The sequence below is a fragment of the Lepidochelys kempii genome, chromosome 14, assembly GCF_965140265.1.
Source record: "Lepidochelys kempii isolate rLepKem1 chromosome 14, rLepKem1.hap2, whole genome shotgun sequence".
Taxonomy (NCBI): Eukaryota; Metazoa; Chordata; order Testudines; family Cheloniidae; genus Lepidochelys; species Lepidochelys kempii.
In genome coordinates, this window is record NC_133269.1 from 18470184 (window position 1) to 18487039 (window position 16856).

A 16856-nucleotide genomic window follows, 5' to 3' on the forward strand; every position below is an offset into this window, starting at 1 on the left:
CCCATTCCTTGCAAGGCTCCTTCTACCTTTATCTCAGCCGATATTAAAGAGGACACTCTAAACTGTATCTTATGTTTTTGATCATCCACCATGACAGACAGCTTCCCCCAAGCTCTTCAATATATCCTGCACGGGATAGATACGAATGATCCAGGACTAGGCTAAAAACAAAACTCGATGGTTTATGGCTGAGATCACAAAGGGGAATAAATTAGGTCTGGGGATAGATTGGTTCTTTCAGCTAAACTAACGAAGCATCGGCTCTGGCCCCAGAAATGAGTCACGTTTAACAGGACCAGAGGTTCTCTTAAGGGTCAGATTTGGGCAGCGCATGGCAGCTTGGGCTAAATCCATCTCTGTTGGTTAGATCAATGTTCCAGGAAAAATAGCACAATGATAGTGCTAGAAAATTCCTACGAAAAATACTGTCAGACAGGCTTCAGCTACCGAGCAGAGCCACTCGCTTGCTAACTAAATTTGCAAAAGCACTTCAGAGTAAGCTTAGTCCCAGCCCCTGCCCCACACCCAACCTCCACCTCCATGCCCACCCTTCTAGGACCGAGAAGATCAAAATACCCCCTTCCCCATCTCCCCAAGCATCCAGAAAACTCATAGGTCCCAAAAGCTTCTGCACTGGTTTGCTCTCCCATAGTCTCTCCCCACCTGCTTTTAGCAGTGCCAACAGGAGGAAGTCTTGTTTTTGTCAGTAGGCAGAGAAGCTATGGGTGCAAAAGAAACACAGGGCAAATTCAGTTCAAGTGTTTTGCCCTTTGCAGAGAGTTTCATCAAGCAACAGAAGTGTAAACGCCTGAAGTGTAAACAAAATAGGCTAATCTAGGTATTCTATTTGTGATCTTGTTAGTTTTTCCCATATAATTCTAATTAAGATGTGATACATTGTTGCAACCTGTGCTAGTCTGTTCCTGCATCTAACGCTGTTTAATTAGCTGGAGTGAAAAACACTAGAGAAGAGCAGCTCCTGGGAGCGGGTAGCAGAGACGGAGGTTGGAATGCGAAGCTTTTTGGCCATCTCTGGTCAGTACATACTATGCGGATTTTGTTCAGGAAAGTAGTTACTTTGCAACTTCTCAATATCTCAGAATAAGGAGCCATTTTTTACATAGTCCTTTTCCTGGCTGTAACCACATCTTAGCGGCAGGGATTAGGGGACTAAAGTAGTTCTGGGAAATCCAGACTGACCCACAAGTTAAACACTTCCAGGAATCTGATTGAAGCTCTCAACAATATTGTTGAGGACATTAGTAGTGCTCATGGTGGCAAAGGTCTCCAGAGAGATTTGCTCTACAGAAAGGATGGTCCTGTGTTGAGTGCACTAGACTGGGTCACAGAACACCTGGGTTCAACTGCCAGCACCACCACAGGCTTCCTGTGTAATTCTGGGCAAGTCACTTAACTTCACTGCCCCTTGCTTCCCCAACTGTAAAACGAGGATAATAGTACCTGTCTTTGCAAGTGCTCAAATGCCAGAGTGGGGGGCCATATTATACCTAGATAAATGTCTGGGCAATACAGTGGGGTGTTGTCTGGCTCTTTGTGGGGCTGCCCAGCTGACCACTAATGAAGAAAGGCAGAGGACGGGACCAAGAAAGAGCTGACTGGAAAGAACGTGTCCAGGGAAGGCGTGCTTCTCTACAGCTCCTGTAAGCAAGTTGCCTGGGAAGTTGCTTTCCAATAGAGGTTCATTGGGTGCTCTGCACTGCCACATGACTAGGCTAACCCTGAGGATCCCACTCAGCTGCATTCAAATGGACTCCACAGAGCGCATGCTTTAGACTAAGCCCATCAGGAAGAAGGACTGAAACTGCTTGGCTACTCCTCATTTCTCCCTTCTGTCTGCCTGAACCAGAGACCTGTGGATGACTTCCAGACAGTTTTAGGAACATGGCAAGACTCCCAGATTCAGCAAGAGCGAGCGAGAGAGAGAGAGAGACAGACAGACAGACACACACACAACCCCCAAGTAATACTGCAGTTCTGTGGGAGCCCTGAAATAAGCAGCTGCCCCATCCCCTTGCCCTTATCTGTACAGATTCAGGAAGCCTGTTGTCTCCCAACTTGGCATGGTATTTAGTCAGGCAGGAGAGAGTGAGGGGATAATGGGAGATCCCATCCTGGGGCCTCAGACTTAGACCTGTAGGGCTAGAAGGGACTTTGAGAAGCCATCTAGTCCAGCCCCCTGTCCTAAGGCAGGACCAGGTAATCCTATCCCATCTCCGACAGGTGGTTGTCCAACCTGTCCTTATAAAGCTCGGTGATCCATCGCAAGGGTCACCCTCCCATTCACATGCACTGAGCACCCCTCGCCCGCTCTGTTGCATACCCTGTGTTTTCCTGTGATAGGCAGAGAGTTTCAGCACTTGTTTAGGCTGCCACGAATTCCCTGGCCTGTGAACACTCAGCCAGGAGCTTGCCAAGGAAAGAACAGAGTTTTCCAGCCACTGTGAGGTATGGGCTTCCACACCATACACAGCATTCTGCAAAGGCAAGTCCAGGCCCCTCTTAAAAGTCTCCCATCACCACCAGAACTGCAGAAGGAAGAGGTGCCTTCCCACTGCAGCCTGCCCTTGGATGGCAAGAGGAGAGTTGTGGCTCCTGGGCATCACAAAGCAACACCCCTAAGCTGTGAACTCAGGGTATCCCAGGACAGGGCAGAAGCAAGTCCAGCCCTGCCAGGGGCCTAGGGTCTCAGTTCATGCAACTTTGGATCTCATGAAGAATCTTGATCTTTGGGGGACAGAAAGTCAGCTGAAATTGCAGCTGATTTGGGGAGAAGCTATTGTAACCCGCAAAGCTGGCCCAGGCTCACCGGTCTCAGTGACTCTGACCCAAGTTCCGGGTTTGTTGTGAGCCAGGCCTGGTTTTGGGCTCGCTGCACAGCTCCAGGGTAACCAGCAAGGAGGCGCCGGCTGTCCAGGTACAGGAAAGGGATGAGGGCAGAGAGAGCAAGAGAGCTACATGCCAGGGGGCTGGAAAGCCAGGTGCAGAATCAGGCTCCCAGGGGAGCGGATGTCAGAGGAAATGGACAGTGCCAGCACACACGGCAGGTTAGGCCAAAACTACTCCAGTCGTCTTTGACCCCCCAGACTTTCTTTCTGTACTTTGCCAGCCCAGGATAAACAGTGCTTGGCACCCTCCACCATCGGGGAGAGCAAACATTGTTCCACTCCATACCCAGCAGCAGGAGGCACTGAGGGAGAGAGGAAAAAAAAAACAAAACACATGTCAGAGGCCTTGTGCTCCAAGCAGACTCGGTGTTGTGGTCTCTTCCCCTTGCACCCTGCCACGGGTCGGTCACCTGAGAAACTGCTTACCTACAGCTGACTGGCCAAGTCCTGCTTACAGTTGCTCAAGAGGAACTGAGGACAAGCTGCTTTGAAAGCCCTTATTCCTGGGGATTATGCAGGAGTCAAGTGTAGGGTGATCATATTTCCTAACTGAAAACATTGGGTGTAGCTGTGGGGGGCTGGCCCGAGCCCTGCCCGGCATTGCCCCCCACCCGAGCTGCCATCAGGGGCATCATGACTTTTTTGGCAAAACTGGGCATTTCTCCCGTTTGCTCTTACCTGAACATTCCTCTGCACTTCCCCTAGGGCAAAAGCAAATGGGAGAAATGCCCAGTTTTGCCAGGACAGAGTTTCAAAAGGGGGTCTGTCCTGGCCAAAACGGGACATATGCTCGCCCCAGTCAAATGGGTTCCGACTTCCAGATCCCAGGTGGAGTTTCACAGGTCCAGGCAAACCACCTTGAACTTTGCAAGCTGAGCAGCTTAGATCTGGGTACCACTGCAAAGCACGGAGCATCGATGACAGTTTTACAGGCAGTGCAGGGAGCACAGATAGCACTAGCTCTGCTCATTTCTTTTATAGACAGATGCTTCTTCAAAGGTTGCTCTTCTGTAAAGCCTCCCCCTTAATAACCAAACCTATAGATCCACGTGCTCAGATTTCAATTGCTATCTGCTGAGGCAGACAGTTTTAACCTGAGGCAAGTTTCGTAAACCTCTTAAATTAGAGGCTTATAAAAGGGAAACTTAGATAGCCACAGCAGTAAAACTTCAGCTAGAGCAGCAGTAAGGAAACCTGTGGCCTCCAAGTGAGGGCAGGTGGGTTGTGGTGGTGGGGATTGCCGGAGACCGAAGGAAGACTCTAGGTTCCTTGTCCTTTATCCACTGCAGCCTCAAAGGGATAACAAGAGCTCAAGAACGTCTATCGGTGTATCGGGTTTTGGCACCAAGCTCACCATTCACAAGGGAAGAGGGAAAAGCAAAGCTCCTCCCCATTCCCACATACCACAAGCACCAGGGATGCTATAATCCCAGTGTACATTGCACCAGGGTAAGCTTTTATATGCTGCAGGCCACTCAGACTGGCAAATGGTCCAGCCAGAGGAGCCTCAAAATGAGGCCAGCCCCATTGGGGTCCTTTAATTACATCAGCAAATCTTCGGTGTTATTTCCTCCCCTGCTTATAAAGCTGCTGCACCCCCAGTCCAGCTCTGAGGGCCAAGCGGTTTGTGCCTCACCCAAGCAGCAATGGAAAGGCAACCAGGACGCAAAGCGACAGCCCCTCCTCTTCATCATAACACATCGAGAATTCAGCTGCAGAGGAGTAGACACCTGGGGCCACGCTGTGCCATGCTGCACAGGCCCTGCTTACACCACAGCAACTACCCTGATAATGGTGTGCGTTTCCAACCCACCTGCTGCACACCCCTCTTCATCTCCAGCCTCGTACACCCCACCTGTAAACTGCACTCCTCCCCGTCCCCAGGCCTTTCAGGAAAAGAGCCCTGCTCTGAGGCCTTGTTTCACAAGAGCACCATCTCACACAGCGCCTGGTATCCCCAGGTAAATGCAGCAGATCTGGGGAAACTGTCCGTACAGCTTGGGCAGAATCATTGCTTACTTCTTGTTTATCTGTAGTACAGTAAAACCTAGAGGCCCCAATCGAAAACCATGCCCCATTATGCTAGGAGCTGTACATACTCACAGGAAGAGGTTGAAATCATGCAGTTACTACCGGCCTCCCACTTATACCATCAAACCACTGCACTGGGGACAAAACAGGAAGAGAGAGGAGAAAGACTCCTTGGTCCATGGCCCAAGCGGGGGCACTGAGGTCTGGCTGTGGGGAGCCCCCACTAGATTTAAGGGCGCACAAACTCTTAAATGCTAAACGATGTGCCTGGCAACACTGATCCCAACCAACTCTCTGCTTTAACAACCGATAGCAAGCCAGGCCCCTTAAAGTAGAAGGGAGTTTGCTGACTCTGAATGCAAGAATCCCAGCATTAAATCTTGGAAGCTGCTCCTATAGAAGCTACAGGGAGAATAATCTTGTCAAGGAGCTATAAAATAAACAGCTTGTCCTCCACCAAGCACAGCACAGCCGGCGTCTCCTGGGAGAGCAGCGTCTGACGGGAACTCACCGACTACCATGATATTGAACTCAAATCCCTGCTTCATGGCTTTCCTTCTCATCTGCTCGAGGATGGCGTCGATCCCGACGTAGCTGAAGTCGGGAGCTGGCTTTTCGGGCCGTGGCGGTGCTGCCTGCTTGAGGCCAGCATCTCTGGGGGCGTCCGTCATGCTTGGCGTGTAACTGGGAACTGCCTCTGGACCTGTGGAAGTGAAGGAAGAGCAGTGAGGAACTCTGGGAAGTAAATGCTGAGTGCAGAGCAACGGGAGAGGATGGCAACAAACACCTTCTTGCCCTTTAGCTTGGAAGCTGAGAGACACCCTGAGCATGAGTGCCAATGACTAACCTAGCCAAGCAAGTGAAGGGGACAGATGGGTTAAAAATGGATAATGCATCACAGACGGTGCTTCCTTGGAGTGCAGTTAGCTTGGTTTACCATTCACTGCACCCAACTATGGGTCTAAGAACATTACAAAGCTTATTTAAAGCAATTTAAAATGGAATATTAGGTTGTCCAACAAGGCCCATACCAGAGACCCCTCCTGCAATATCTTCCCAACCCCCATCCATCCCCCTCTGATACCCATTCACAAGAGCTGCCTGGTAGAACAGGCTGCCCTTGCGTCATATCCCAAAGATCATCAGAAATCTGATGATGCAAATCAATCACAGCAAGGAGGGAGGCGAATTCCAGAGCCAAGGAACCTTCCTGTAAGTGTCGTAGTCAGAATATTTAATCAGACTGATGAAGTCTTAGTGAGATGAGATCTCAGCACAGACCCTGCTACTAAGGGCCTGTCTACATGGGGAAATTTACCGACTCAGCCTAGTGGTAGTATTATACCGCACTTACAGTTTTGCTTCAGCTGCTTCCAAAGGACAAAAGCTAGGCTGAAAAGAGGCCACTCTAAATCCTGAAAGAGTGTTCACACAAAGTGGGGTGGGGGTGTTGGTTTATACTGCATAGTTGCAGAGATAATTATACTGGTGTAGTTCTGCTGGTAAATTTCCCTGTGTAGACAACCCCCTACTTGATGTTCATAAATGGGACAGTATTGCCTGGTTTGAGAGACCGTTGTTGGGTTTGTGGATTAGCAGAGGGAGAATTAGTAAAGTTCCATTGTATTGTCACTATTACGAGTCTGTGGAGGCGGGGGGAGGAAGTGGCGTGTGGGTATCAAAAGATTCAATTACTTGGTTTAGAAAGAAAAAAAAGTGCCTTGTAACCAGCCACTCCCACACCCACATGTTAACAGAGCTGCAGGTTCATGCTACCTGTAAGGAAACACTGCAACTGTAAGCTGCTAAAGGGCAATTACAAAATGCACAAGTGTAAACCTTGATTGTGCCCCACTTTGTTTGGAAGTGGCTTGATCAGGGAAACCCTGTAAATTAAAAGGGGGGAATATCTAAACTGCATCTCCAACCCACACGTGACAACTCTGCTCTGTGGGTCAGTGTGTTATTTCTGGGGCTCCCGAACTAAAGTAGCTCATGAATTCATCCTTTCCAGAAGGAACCAGGGCCTGCAATGACAGCCAAAGTTGTTCAGTTTTTAGAGAAAAACTCCAGTAGAAGCCAAAAAGCTGCCACCTTATAGGATGTTCAACCCCCTCTCCACCAGCCTGGGTCTTGGGAGCTGCAGCCTAGTTCAGCGTTTCTCAAACGCAGCCACCAGGGATTTTTCTTGTGGCCACAGCCTCCTGGGCAGTGATTGGGGGGAGCGGGGGGTGGGGGGTGGGTGGGCAGAGCAGCAGTGAGCGGACCCTGCCCTCCTCTGGAGACACACAAGCTGGAGGAGCAGGCAGCCAGTGAGTTCCCCACCTTCCTGGAGTAGTGGGGGTTGGGCTTCAGCTCTGGGGTGGCAGGCTCCACCCCCAGGCTCTGGCCCCGAGCTCACCCCCCTTATCCCCTGGCCCCGCTGCCTCCCCCAGTGCCCCATCGCCTCTGGCCCCCATTGCCTCTGTACCCAGGGCTTAATTTGTCCCCGGGGTTGCTGGGGATGAGTAAGTCTGCTGTGAAAATGATATTTGTATGTTTGTTAATATCACTTTTCACAGTACACTTAGTAGCTAGCAAGTCTTTTAAAAAACAACAACAACAACAAAAAAAAAAGCAAAGGAAACAAGCAAAAAAGACAAGAATGCTCAAAGCACATTATGTGTGTTTCTGTTCTGTTTAGGTCCAGTAAAGAATAGAGACAACTGTACATTAATTTTTATTATTGAGTCTTCAAAAAAAACAACAACCAACCCCTATGTAGATAAATTACAATGATTTGGACATATGTATGTGCATATTTATTCCTAAAGTATTTTAGGGAAAATGGTCAGAGCGGCCACCAGCAAGATTTGGTGGCCACACTCTGAGGCCACCAAAAAATTTGTTGTGAGAACCCCTGGCCTATGTCCAGAGCTTGGTTCTCTATTCTGGAGTAATCAATGTCTTCTGGGAAGTCTCCTAGGCTCTGGACACATTCCCCCCTCACTGCTACTAGGCCTAGCGAGGATGAAATCAGACCCTCTCCTGGCTTGTTTGCCTCACTCCGCTGTTATTTTTGGCCTTTTATGATGTGCTAGGTGCTTCCCCCCCCCTTAAGTCCAAAAACATGTGTGTGTGACTGAGTGAGTGAGTGTGGGTGTGTAAGTTTAGCTGAATTAAAGAAGCCTACATCCAAACAAAGCCACTTTCACATTCACCATCCTCTCTCTGCCAGTGACCTGCAAGAGCTTGTAACCTCTTGTAAGCCAGACAGTCAGTCAGGACTCACATGAATCTGGCACTAGGAAGCATTCACTTCGCCCAAGTAGCACACATTCTATTGCACATACTCAATCCTACATTGCAGAATACAAATTGACAGCACAAATGCATTTAGACCACTTCGAACTTTAAAAACAAAAACAACCACACACACAATCCCGGGCTCTCCAGAACAGAGTTACACACAGATCCAGTAGGGAACACGCCAATTTTTATATGCACAGTAGCGGCATGTTCCTTCAAAGCATAGCTTTGTACCAAAGCCACAAAAAGTCATGCTGATAATGGGCTGCTGGCCCCAACACTGCTCCTTGCAAAATTATAGACCCAGCAAGCCAGAGGTCTTTCCATGGATCCTGAATTAGTGCCATTTTCAAAATGGCAAGGCCAAGAGTGGAAAAAAATCCTACATACCACTTGAAAAAACAAATCCACTTGGAAAGAATGTAACCGCTAGGAGAAATACTGGGTTATGTAAGGGTTTAACTGTTGCAGTTACAGAAACAGTAACACAAAGCACCCTTCTAGGCATAGCTTAGGTAAGAGAGATCAGTAGGACTGAACCCTAAACCTGTACGATTCTGGGGTGGTTTGTGGGGATTGCTCATGTACGTGCGGGAGGATTCAGGTGCAACAAGGCAGCACTGGAGCGGAAAGCTGGCAGCAAAGAAATTGGAGCGTACTTTCTGTGCTCAGCTAAAGAAGCCGCATTGTTTGTACTCTAAGAAGCCGCATTGTTTGTACTCAGAACCGGGAAACAAAATATCTGGAGAAGAGAGTTATTCTCCATTTGCAGCAAAGGAAATGCACCTACAGCATCTGCTCCATGTTCTCCAACCCACACAACTTCTAACAATGCTTGCAGTCCTATGAGAGGATGCAACATGCATTGCTACATAGGTCTGTGCTTGGCAAACAGAAAGGCAAACCCCCATATGGTGCAAGGGAATGGATTAGAGACGCCGAGCTGGGATGTTCCAACCCAACTCACACAAGTCCACACTTGACTCCGCCAAGGTTCTCATGTTTCAGCAGCCCCAGTAGACCAGATAAAAGCCCTACGACATCAGAGGAAATGCAGACAACATCCTGTTGGTGCAAATCGAAATGACTTGCTGCCAGCTAGTGTATGGCAATGCAGTTAGGTAGCAGCTAGTTCCACAACTGCTTGGTCCAGGCTAAAAGAAAATGTAATCAGAAAGAATTTATTTTAAATGTTTCTCTCTCCTCCAGCTGTGGTCTGAAAGCTCAACCTGACTAGGGGAAGGTTACTGACCCTACAGGGCAAAGCCGCGACGCCAACTCTGCATGCAGTGCTCTCAAATGCACAGGAGAGATTTTGTGACAAAGGAATTGAGAATATTTTTTTCATTTGACCTCTCAGTGTTGCAAGTAGCCATAAATGTTACTTGTAGCAAACATAGGTGAACAATTTTTAAGATGTGTGACTCTAAATTGACAGGGTTCCTTTAATAATCAGCAATTAACAAACAAAAAGTCAGTGTCAATAGGTGCACTCGAGCATCCCACTTTGGCATGGTTGGTTGTGTCCTGGCCTTATTCTCACCAGCCAATTTGTATCCAGGATTCCTCTGACATCCCAAAGCATGAGTAATTTGGCTGCAGCAGCTCTTGGAACAATAGGCTCTCCTGCTTTTCTCCAGGCAGACTTTTCCATTATGGCTGGGGGAGTGTTCTCGCCAAACATGTATAAAACAGTCTCAGAACTAAATCTGAACAGATGCAGTGGTTGGCTGTACATACATGCTGCCAGGATTTCCTGTTAGTATTTAAAACGTATCTTCTTGATCATGGTAATAGTGCCAGAGCTGCAGAACTTTCCATAATACTCATATCAACACCACTAACCAGAAGCTCTGAGTGCTAGAAGCGGGCATGTACTAAGCTACATAATACTGATACAGATCTGTGGTTGCTTAAGAAATTCATGGTTGTCACTATGCTGCCCACCTAGAGAACTCGTAGCAACAGCTAAGACAGATCTCAGATGCCTCTGTGCCCCAAAAGCCCCTACCCCTTTGCGCTATAGGAAAATCTCAGTCTAGGGCCTTTGACACACAGCCAAGCAGTTCCAACAGCATACTGGAAAGGCTAGTGACACATAGTATCCACCTCATTACAGATGCCTTGTTTCCTCTAGTTGAGGATAACCAGGTGCAACCCTCCCATGTGTTTTGTGGTGACACCTATCTGACGAAATAGCATGTTACTTTGCTTGCCGTTTGCACTCTCCAGAGATACATGGATAGGGGACCATCAGAATGTCACTGCACTAGCAAGAACAAAATAAACCGAGTGCTATGCTACACGCAGCAACAAGCTGTGCGGGAGTTCAGTTTGTCAGAGACCCTGGGATGGCTGATAGCAGTTCACACACACACACACTTCGGACTCAAGCCAAACTCAGCATCTGTGTATCAACATGAAAAGCTCACCTCAGGCACAGAGAGCGCATCTGCTACCCACGTGGGGCTGAGATGCTAAGAGCAAGTCCACGCACAGGCAGCCATAGTTAGTTAGCAGAGTGCATTCATTCAAAGACATAGGAACCCCTTGAAGCCAGCAAGTAGTTGAGGAGAAATGAGGGCCTAGAAAAAAATGGACAGGCAATGCACCATTCACAGTTCAAGAGATAACCTAAAGTGTTTGGGAGGCCAGGAAGAGAGCAATTGTAGACTGTGCATATTGACTGGATTCCCATTAGAGTCAGAGTGCTTCTAGTACCCTAGGTTTTAGAGCAATCATAAGAATGTAAGAACAGCCACACTGGATCAGACCAATGATCCCGTCTTCCAACAGTGGCCAATGCCAGATGCTTCAAAGGAAATGAACAGAACAGGGCAATTATCGAGTTATCAATCCCTGTTGTCCAGTCCCAGCTTCTGGCAGTCTGAGGTTTAGGGACACCCAGATATGGGGTTGCAGCCCCGACCCTCTTAGCTACTAGCTGTTGATGGACCGATCCTTCATAAACTTGGGTAATTCTTTTCTTAACCCACTTATGCTTTTGGCCTTCACAACATCTCCTAGCAATGAGTTATTCAGGTTGACTGTGCGTTGGGTGAAGAAGTGCTTCCTTCTGTTTGTTTTAAACCTGCTGCCTATTAATTTCATCGAGTGACTCGTGGTTCCTGTGTTATATGAAGGAGTAAATAACACTTCCTTACTTTCCCGGTCATTTTCCCGCTTAGTCTTCTCTCTTCTAAGATAAACAGCCCCGGTCTTTTTAATCTCTTCTTAGATGGCAGCTGTTCCCTACCCCTTTTCATTTTGTTGCCCTTCTCTGTACTTTTTCCAATTCCAATACATCTTTTTGGAGATGGGGTGACCAGAACTGCATGCACTATTCACAGTATGAGCATACCATGGATTTATATAGTGACACTATGATATTTTATCTCTTAGTATCTATCCCTTTCCTAATGATTACCAACATTTTGTTAGCTTTTTGGACTGCGGCTGCACATTGAGCAGATAGTTTCAAGGAACTTTCCATAATGACCCCAAGATCTCTTTCTTGAGTGGCAACATCTAATTTAGACCCCATTGTTTTGCATGTATAGTTGGGATTATGTTTGCCAAAGTACATTACTTTGCATTTATCAACACCGAATTTCATCTGCCATTTTCTTGCCCACTCCCCAGTTTTGTGAGATTCCTTTGTAACTCTTGCCAGTCAGCTTTGGATTCAACTATCTTGAGCAGTTTTGTATCATCTGCAAACTTCGTCACTTCACTGTTCACCGCTTTTTCCCTGATCATTTATAAATACGTTGAACAGCATAAATTCGAGTACAGATTCTCAGAGAACCCATCTATTTACCATTTACCATTGTGAAAACTAATCATTTATTCCTATCTTTTAAGCAGGTACTGATACATGAGAGGACCTTTCCTCTTACCCCATGACTGCTTATTTTACTTAAGAGCCTTTGGTATGGGACCTTGTCAAAGGCTTTCTGAAAGTCCAAGTTCACTATATCTACTGGATCACCCTTGCCTGGTTGCTTGTTGAACCCCTCCCCCCCCCCCCAAAAAAAAAGAATTCTAATAGATTGGTACGGCACGGTTTCCCTTTACAAAAACAGTGTGGACTCTTCCTCAACATACTGTGTTCATCTAGGTGTCTGATAATTTACTAGAGTTTTCAGCAATTTGCCTGGTACTGAAGATAGGCACCACCCTGTAATTGCCAGGATCGCCTCTTGAACCTTTATTAAAAATTGGCATTACATTAGCTACCCTCCAGTCATTTGGTACAGAGGTTGATTTCAGTGATAGGTCACATACCACGGTTATAGGATTACCAGATGTCCCGATTTTATAGGGACAGTCCTGATATTCGGGGCTTTTTCTTATATAGGTGCCTATTACCTCTCACCCCGTTCCGATTTTTCACACTTGCTATCTGGTCACCCTACACGGTTAGTAGTTCAGCAGTTTCATACTGGAGTTCCTTCAGAGCTCTTGGATGAAAACCATCTGGTCCTGGTACTGGTTAATTTATCCACTTACTTGTTCCAAAACCTCCTCTATTGATGCCTCAGTCTCGGACAGTTCCTCAGATTTGTCACCTGAAAACAATGGCTCAGGTATGGGAATCTCCCTCAATCTTCTGCAGTGAAGGCCTATGCAAAGAATTAATTGAGCTTCTCTGTAACAGCCTTGTTTTCCTTGAGGGCTCCTTGCTGCCTTGATAATACAGTGGCCCCCATGATGGTTTGCAGGCTTCCCGCCACTTTGCAGGTGACTTTCTTCAGAGCCTTACAAAAAGGGGGATAAACACAATTATCTCCATTTTGAAGACAGGCAAACGGAAACACAGAGGTTAAATGGCTTTAAGATGGAACTCCCTGCTCCACCCTCTAGATCATGCTGCCTCTATTTATGACAAGTCTGAGAGGCACTCCGTGCAAGGAAAGTGTTCATCAGGAATGGTAGAGTTAGGGTATGTCTACACTGCAATTAAAAACCCACAGCTGTCCTGTGCCCTCTGACCTGGGATCAGGCTAAGGGGCTATTTAATTGCAGTGTAGATGCCTGAGCTCTGGGACCCTCCCACTTCACAGGGTCCTAGAAGCCTGGGCTCCAGCCCAAGCTTTAACATCAACACCGCAATGAAACAGCCCCTTAACCCGAGCCCCACAATCCCGAATCAGCTGGCATGGGCCAGCATTTGGTGTCTAATTGCACTGTAGATGTACCCTTAAAGACGGAAGCCCAAACTGAGGGATGTTGCTTAAAGCCCTACCAGAGAAGCTGGTTTCAAGTCCTACACGACAGCTATATCAGAATGCAGCATCCAACCATGCAACATGATTCGGCATCATCCCTGTGTATTGCCATGGTTTAACTCTTCATATGCTATGCACGTCTCTGGCTACAAAATGCCCCCACTGCCAGGGTTACTGGGGCTAGAGGCAGAAGAGTGGGCCCATAACAAACTGTCCCGTTCAGAAGAGCCAGGAGAAGCACTGCTGCTAAACTGCCTGAAGCACCATCCTGCACCTCTAAAGGAGCAACAGGAGCTTCCACTGGGACTTTCGTGGGCCTCGAGCCTTGTTCTGCAGCATCTGTGCAGCCCAGTTACTCACTCCTGCCCCAGGCTGCTGTCCCTTCTCCTAGTACTGAGTGCTGGTCTCTAGACTGGGTCAGAGTCTTCACTCGGATTAGCACAGAGGCTCGTACACCTTGAAGAGGGTACAAAACTGCCGCAGAAAGACAACTTGATTCTCCCCTCTTCTTCTTGGAGATCTGCACAGGCAGGATTTCCCCTCCATAGAGTTCATTTCTCTCCCCACAGATTCCTTCTATTGCTGGCCTTCAGTCTTCTGTTTGCACTTAGCACCTGGTTACCTCCTGGTAATTCCTCTCAACTACAGGTACTCCAGCGAAGGAAAGACGCTCCAGACCCCTCAAGGGGAAGGGGGAGTTGCTACCAGCTGTTACAAATGTATCTTTCCCTGTATTTGGGGTTTCAGGCATGGGTGTGACAGGGAAACACACAGACTTGCATGATCTGACAAGCCCACTCGACAGACCTGGATGTGGGATGCACAGTGCTGAACCAACAGTATCAGTCAGCTGAGGGGATGAAAAGCAACAGCTTCTCAGGGTCAGGTATCCACGAACAGCTACTAGAGCAGTCCAGACCAATGCCAACTAACCTCTGAACCGCTGGGCACCAAAATCCCATGACAGCCATGGCTGGTGGGTGCAACGGGGATGTGTTTTAGAGCCCGAATGTGCATACAGAGCACTCGACTGGTTAGAGGGCAGCATGGACCAAGCACAACACACACAGGTGCCGGGTCCCCGACCTTCGTCCTGCAGCTCAGTCCTAGGCTAAGCTTGGTGCTCCAGCCCAGGCATTTCCTGAGCAGAGGGGCCAGGAGCTCTCAAAGGAGGGAGGTTCCTAACTCCCATTGACTTCCCATGGGATTTGGGCCCCATGTTTTCTTAAGCTCCTTTGAAAAAAGTCAACCAGCATTTATGTCCAGAGATACTATGGCATGAATTTATGCGGATTAGGAAAACTCTGTGGTCATCACAGACTACTTTTAACCCAGCAAGGCAATTATTTCATAGCCCTTGCCCCCTCCACGGCGTTTCTTCCCTTTCCTCCCCACAATCACCCACTGAAATACAGACAGCCCATGAGAAACGAATGCCACGGGGCCTGCTCCTGGTGCCAGGGATGCCACAGCATGACCCCATTGGACAGTCTTCATTCAAGAGGGATGGCCACGAAGATGGCTGCTCCTGAATTAGGAGCACTCTGAGTCTTGTCTGCAGAACCTCTCAAGTCAAAAGCAATACAATGAAGTCAAAAGGTAGGTAAGAAATACGCTCCGGTGCTTTAGTTTTAGACCATCTGACGCAGAGGTGAAAGAGGACTGGGCAGCTGAGTGAACAGGGGCAGTTCATGCCTCACAGCTACCGTTTCAGACTCTCTGCAAGGGCATCTGCCTGAGTTGGCATCGGTTACCCTTGCTTCAAGTTTTGGAGGTTCTTATCCCCACCACAACAGCCATAAGCCAGAAACGGGAGAAGGATCTCATCTCTGCCTCCTGGGTCTATTGGTGAGATGACCGGACAGCTGCCGTACGTACATTGGTCAAGGTGATGGTTTCTGTCCAGATCCTAGTGAGGGCGGGGGGGGGGGGGGCTCCCATCCCAAAGAGGTGCCCATGTTGGTAGTGTCTGCAGAAAAACCAGGCCAAAAGCGAACCTGCAGACAGCCCTCTTCTCTCATTCCCAGGTGGGGAGGCACATTGGTGATGCAGATGCTGCTATGGAGTGAGTAGTTCAACCTGCCAATCCAGCACGTGGCACTTCGAAAGTGCACGGGAACTGAACTCGAGCTACATGACCTCCTGCCTTAAAGACACAATGGGTCCCCCCCCTCCCCCCGATCCTTTAGAACAGTGGTTCTCAACCAGGGGTAAGCGTACCCCTGTGGGTACACAGAGGTATTCCAGGGGATACAGCAACCCATTTAGATATTGACTTAGTTTTACAACGCGCTTCTTAAAAAGTATTAGCGAAGACAGTACAAACTAAAATTTCATACAGTGACTTGTTTATATTGTTGTATATACTATACACTGAAATGTAAGTATAATATTTATATTCCAATTGATTCATTTTATAATTATATGGTAAAAATGAGAAAATAAGCAATTTATCAGTAATAACGTGGCTGTGACACTTTTGTATTTTTGTGTCTGATTTTGTAAGCAAGTCATTTTTAAGTGAGGTGAAACTTGGGGGTACACAAGACAAATCAGACTCCTGAAAGGAGTACGGTAGTCTGAAAAGGTTGAGAGCCACTGCTTTAGGATATGGCTACACTGCAATTAAACACCCATGGCTGGCCTGGGTCAGCTGACTTGGGCTTGCAGTGTTGACATTCAAGCTCAGGCTGGAGCCCAAGGCCTGGGACCCCATGAGGAGGGAGGGTCCCAGAGCCCAGGCTCCAGCCCGAGCCCAAACATCTACACCGCAATTTTGCAGTCACATGGCCCGAGCCAGAGTCAGGGCCAGCCGTGGGTGTTTAATTGCAGTGTAGACATTCAGTTACTGAGTTGGGTAGAAGTTTAGGTTAAATGGCTCCAACCCTCCTGATCCGAACTGCCCATTCCCTCACCAGGAAGTGCCATTTGAGGCTTATCTCTCACTCATTCATTTGCAAGAGAAGCAGAATTTTTGCAATTTGCTTCCCAATTCCCACTCTCCTCCTGTTGCTTCTCCCCAGAGGGAGGCTCTGTGACAGTAAGAGAGTTTAACCCTTTCAGCACTACACCATCCCATGTGGGCACTTCCCAGGAGAGGAACTCACACTAATCCCAACAGCTGCTGTTCACCATTCCAGCTAGCTACAGACACACAGCCTTCTACAGCTAGGGAACTCCACACTTTGGGATGCCAGCTGCCCTCTGCAGTGTCCCATGGCTCCTGTGCTCAATCCCCTGTGACTCAGGCAGGGTTGTCCCCTGTCTCTGGGATAAAAAGCTTATCAGTAGGGCACATGGCAAGGAGGAGCTTGGCCCCTGCACAAGAGACGGACTTAAAAGACTGAGCAAAATAGAAGAAAAAAAAAACAGGAAACAAACATACAGAAAAAAAGAGAGC

The 16856-nt window shown here is 48.0% G+C and overlaps 1 protein-coding gene across 5 annotated transcripts in view; it reads right to left on the minus strand.

Annotated features, from left to right (window-relative positions):
* The window catches only part of SEPTIN9 (septin 9), a 260220-nt gene that overhangs the window by 29491 nt on the left and 213873 nt on the right, over positions 1-16856 (minus strand). For all 5 annotated transcript variants that reach the window (XM_073312122.1, XM_073312124.1, XM_073312123.1 and 2 more), the window contains one exon: positions 5449-5640. In XM_073312122.1, coding sequence (XP_073168223.1) covers positions 5449-5640 — 192 coding nt within the window. The remainder of the gene's footprint in view (positions 1-5448; positions 5641-16856) is intronic.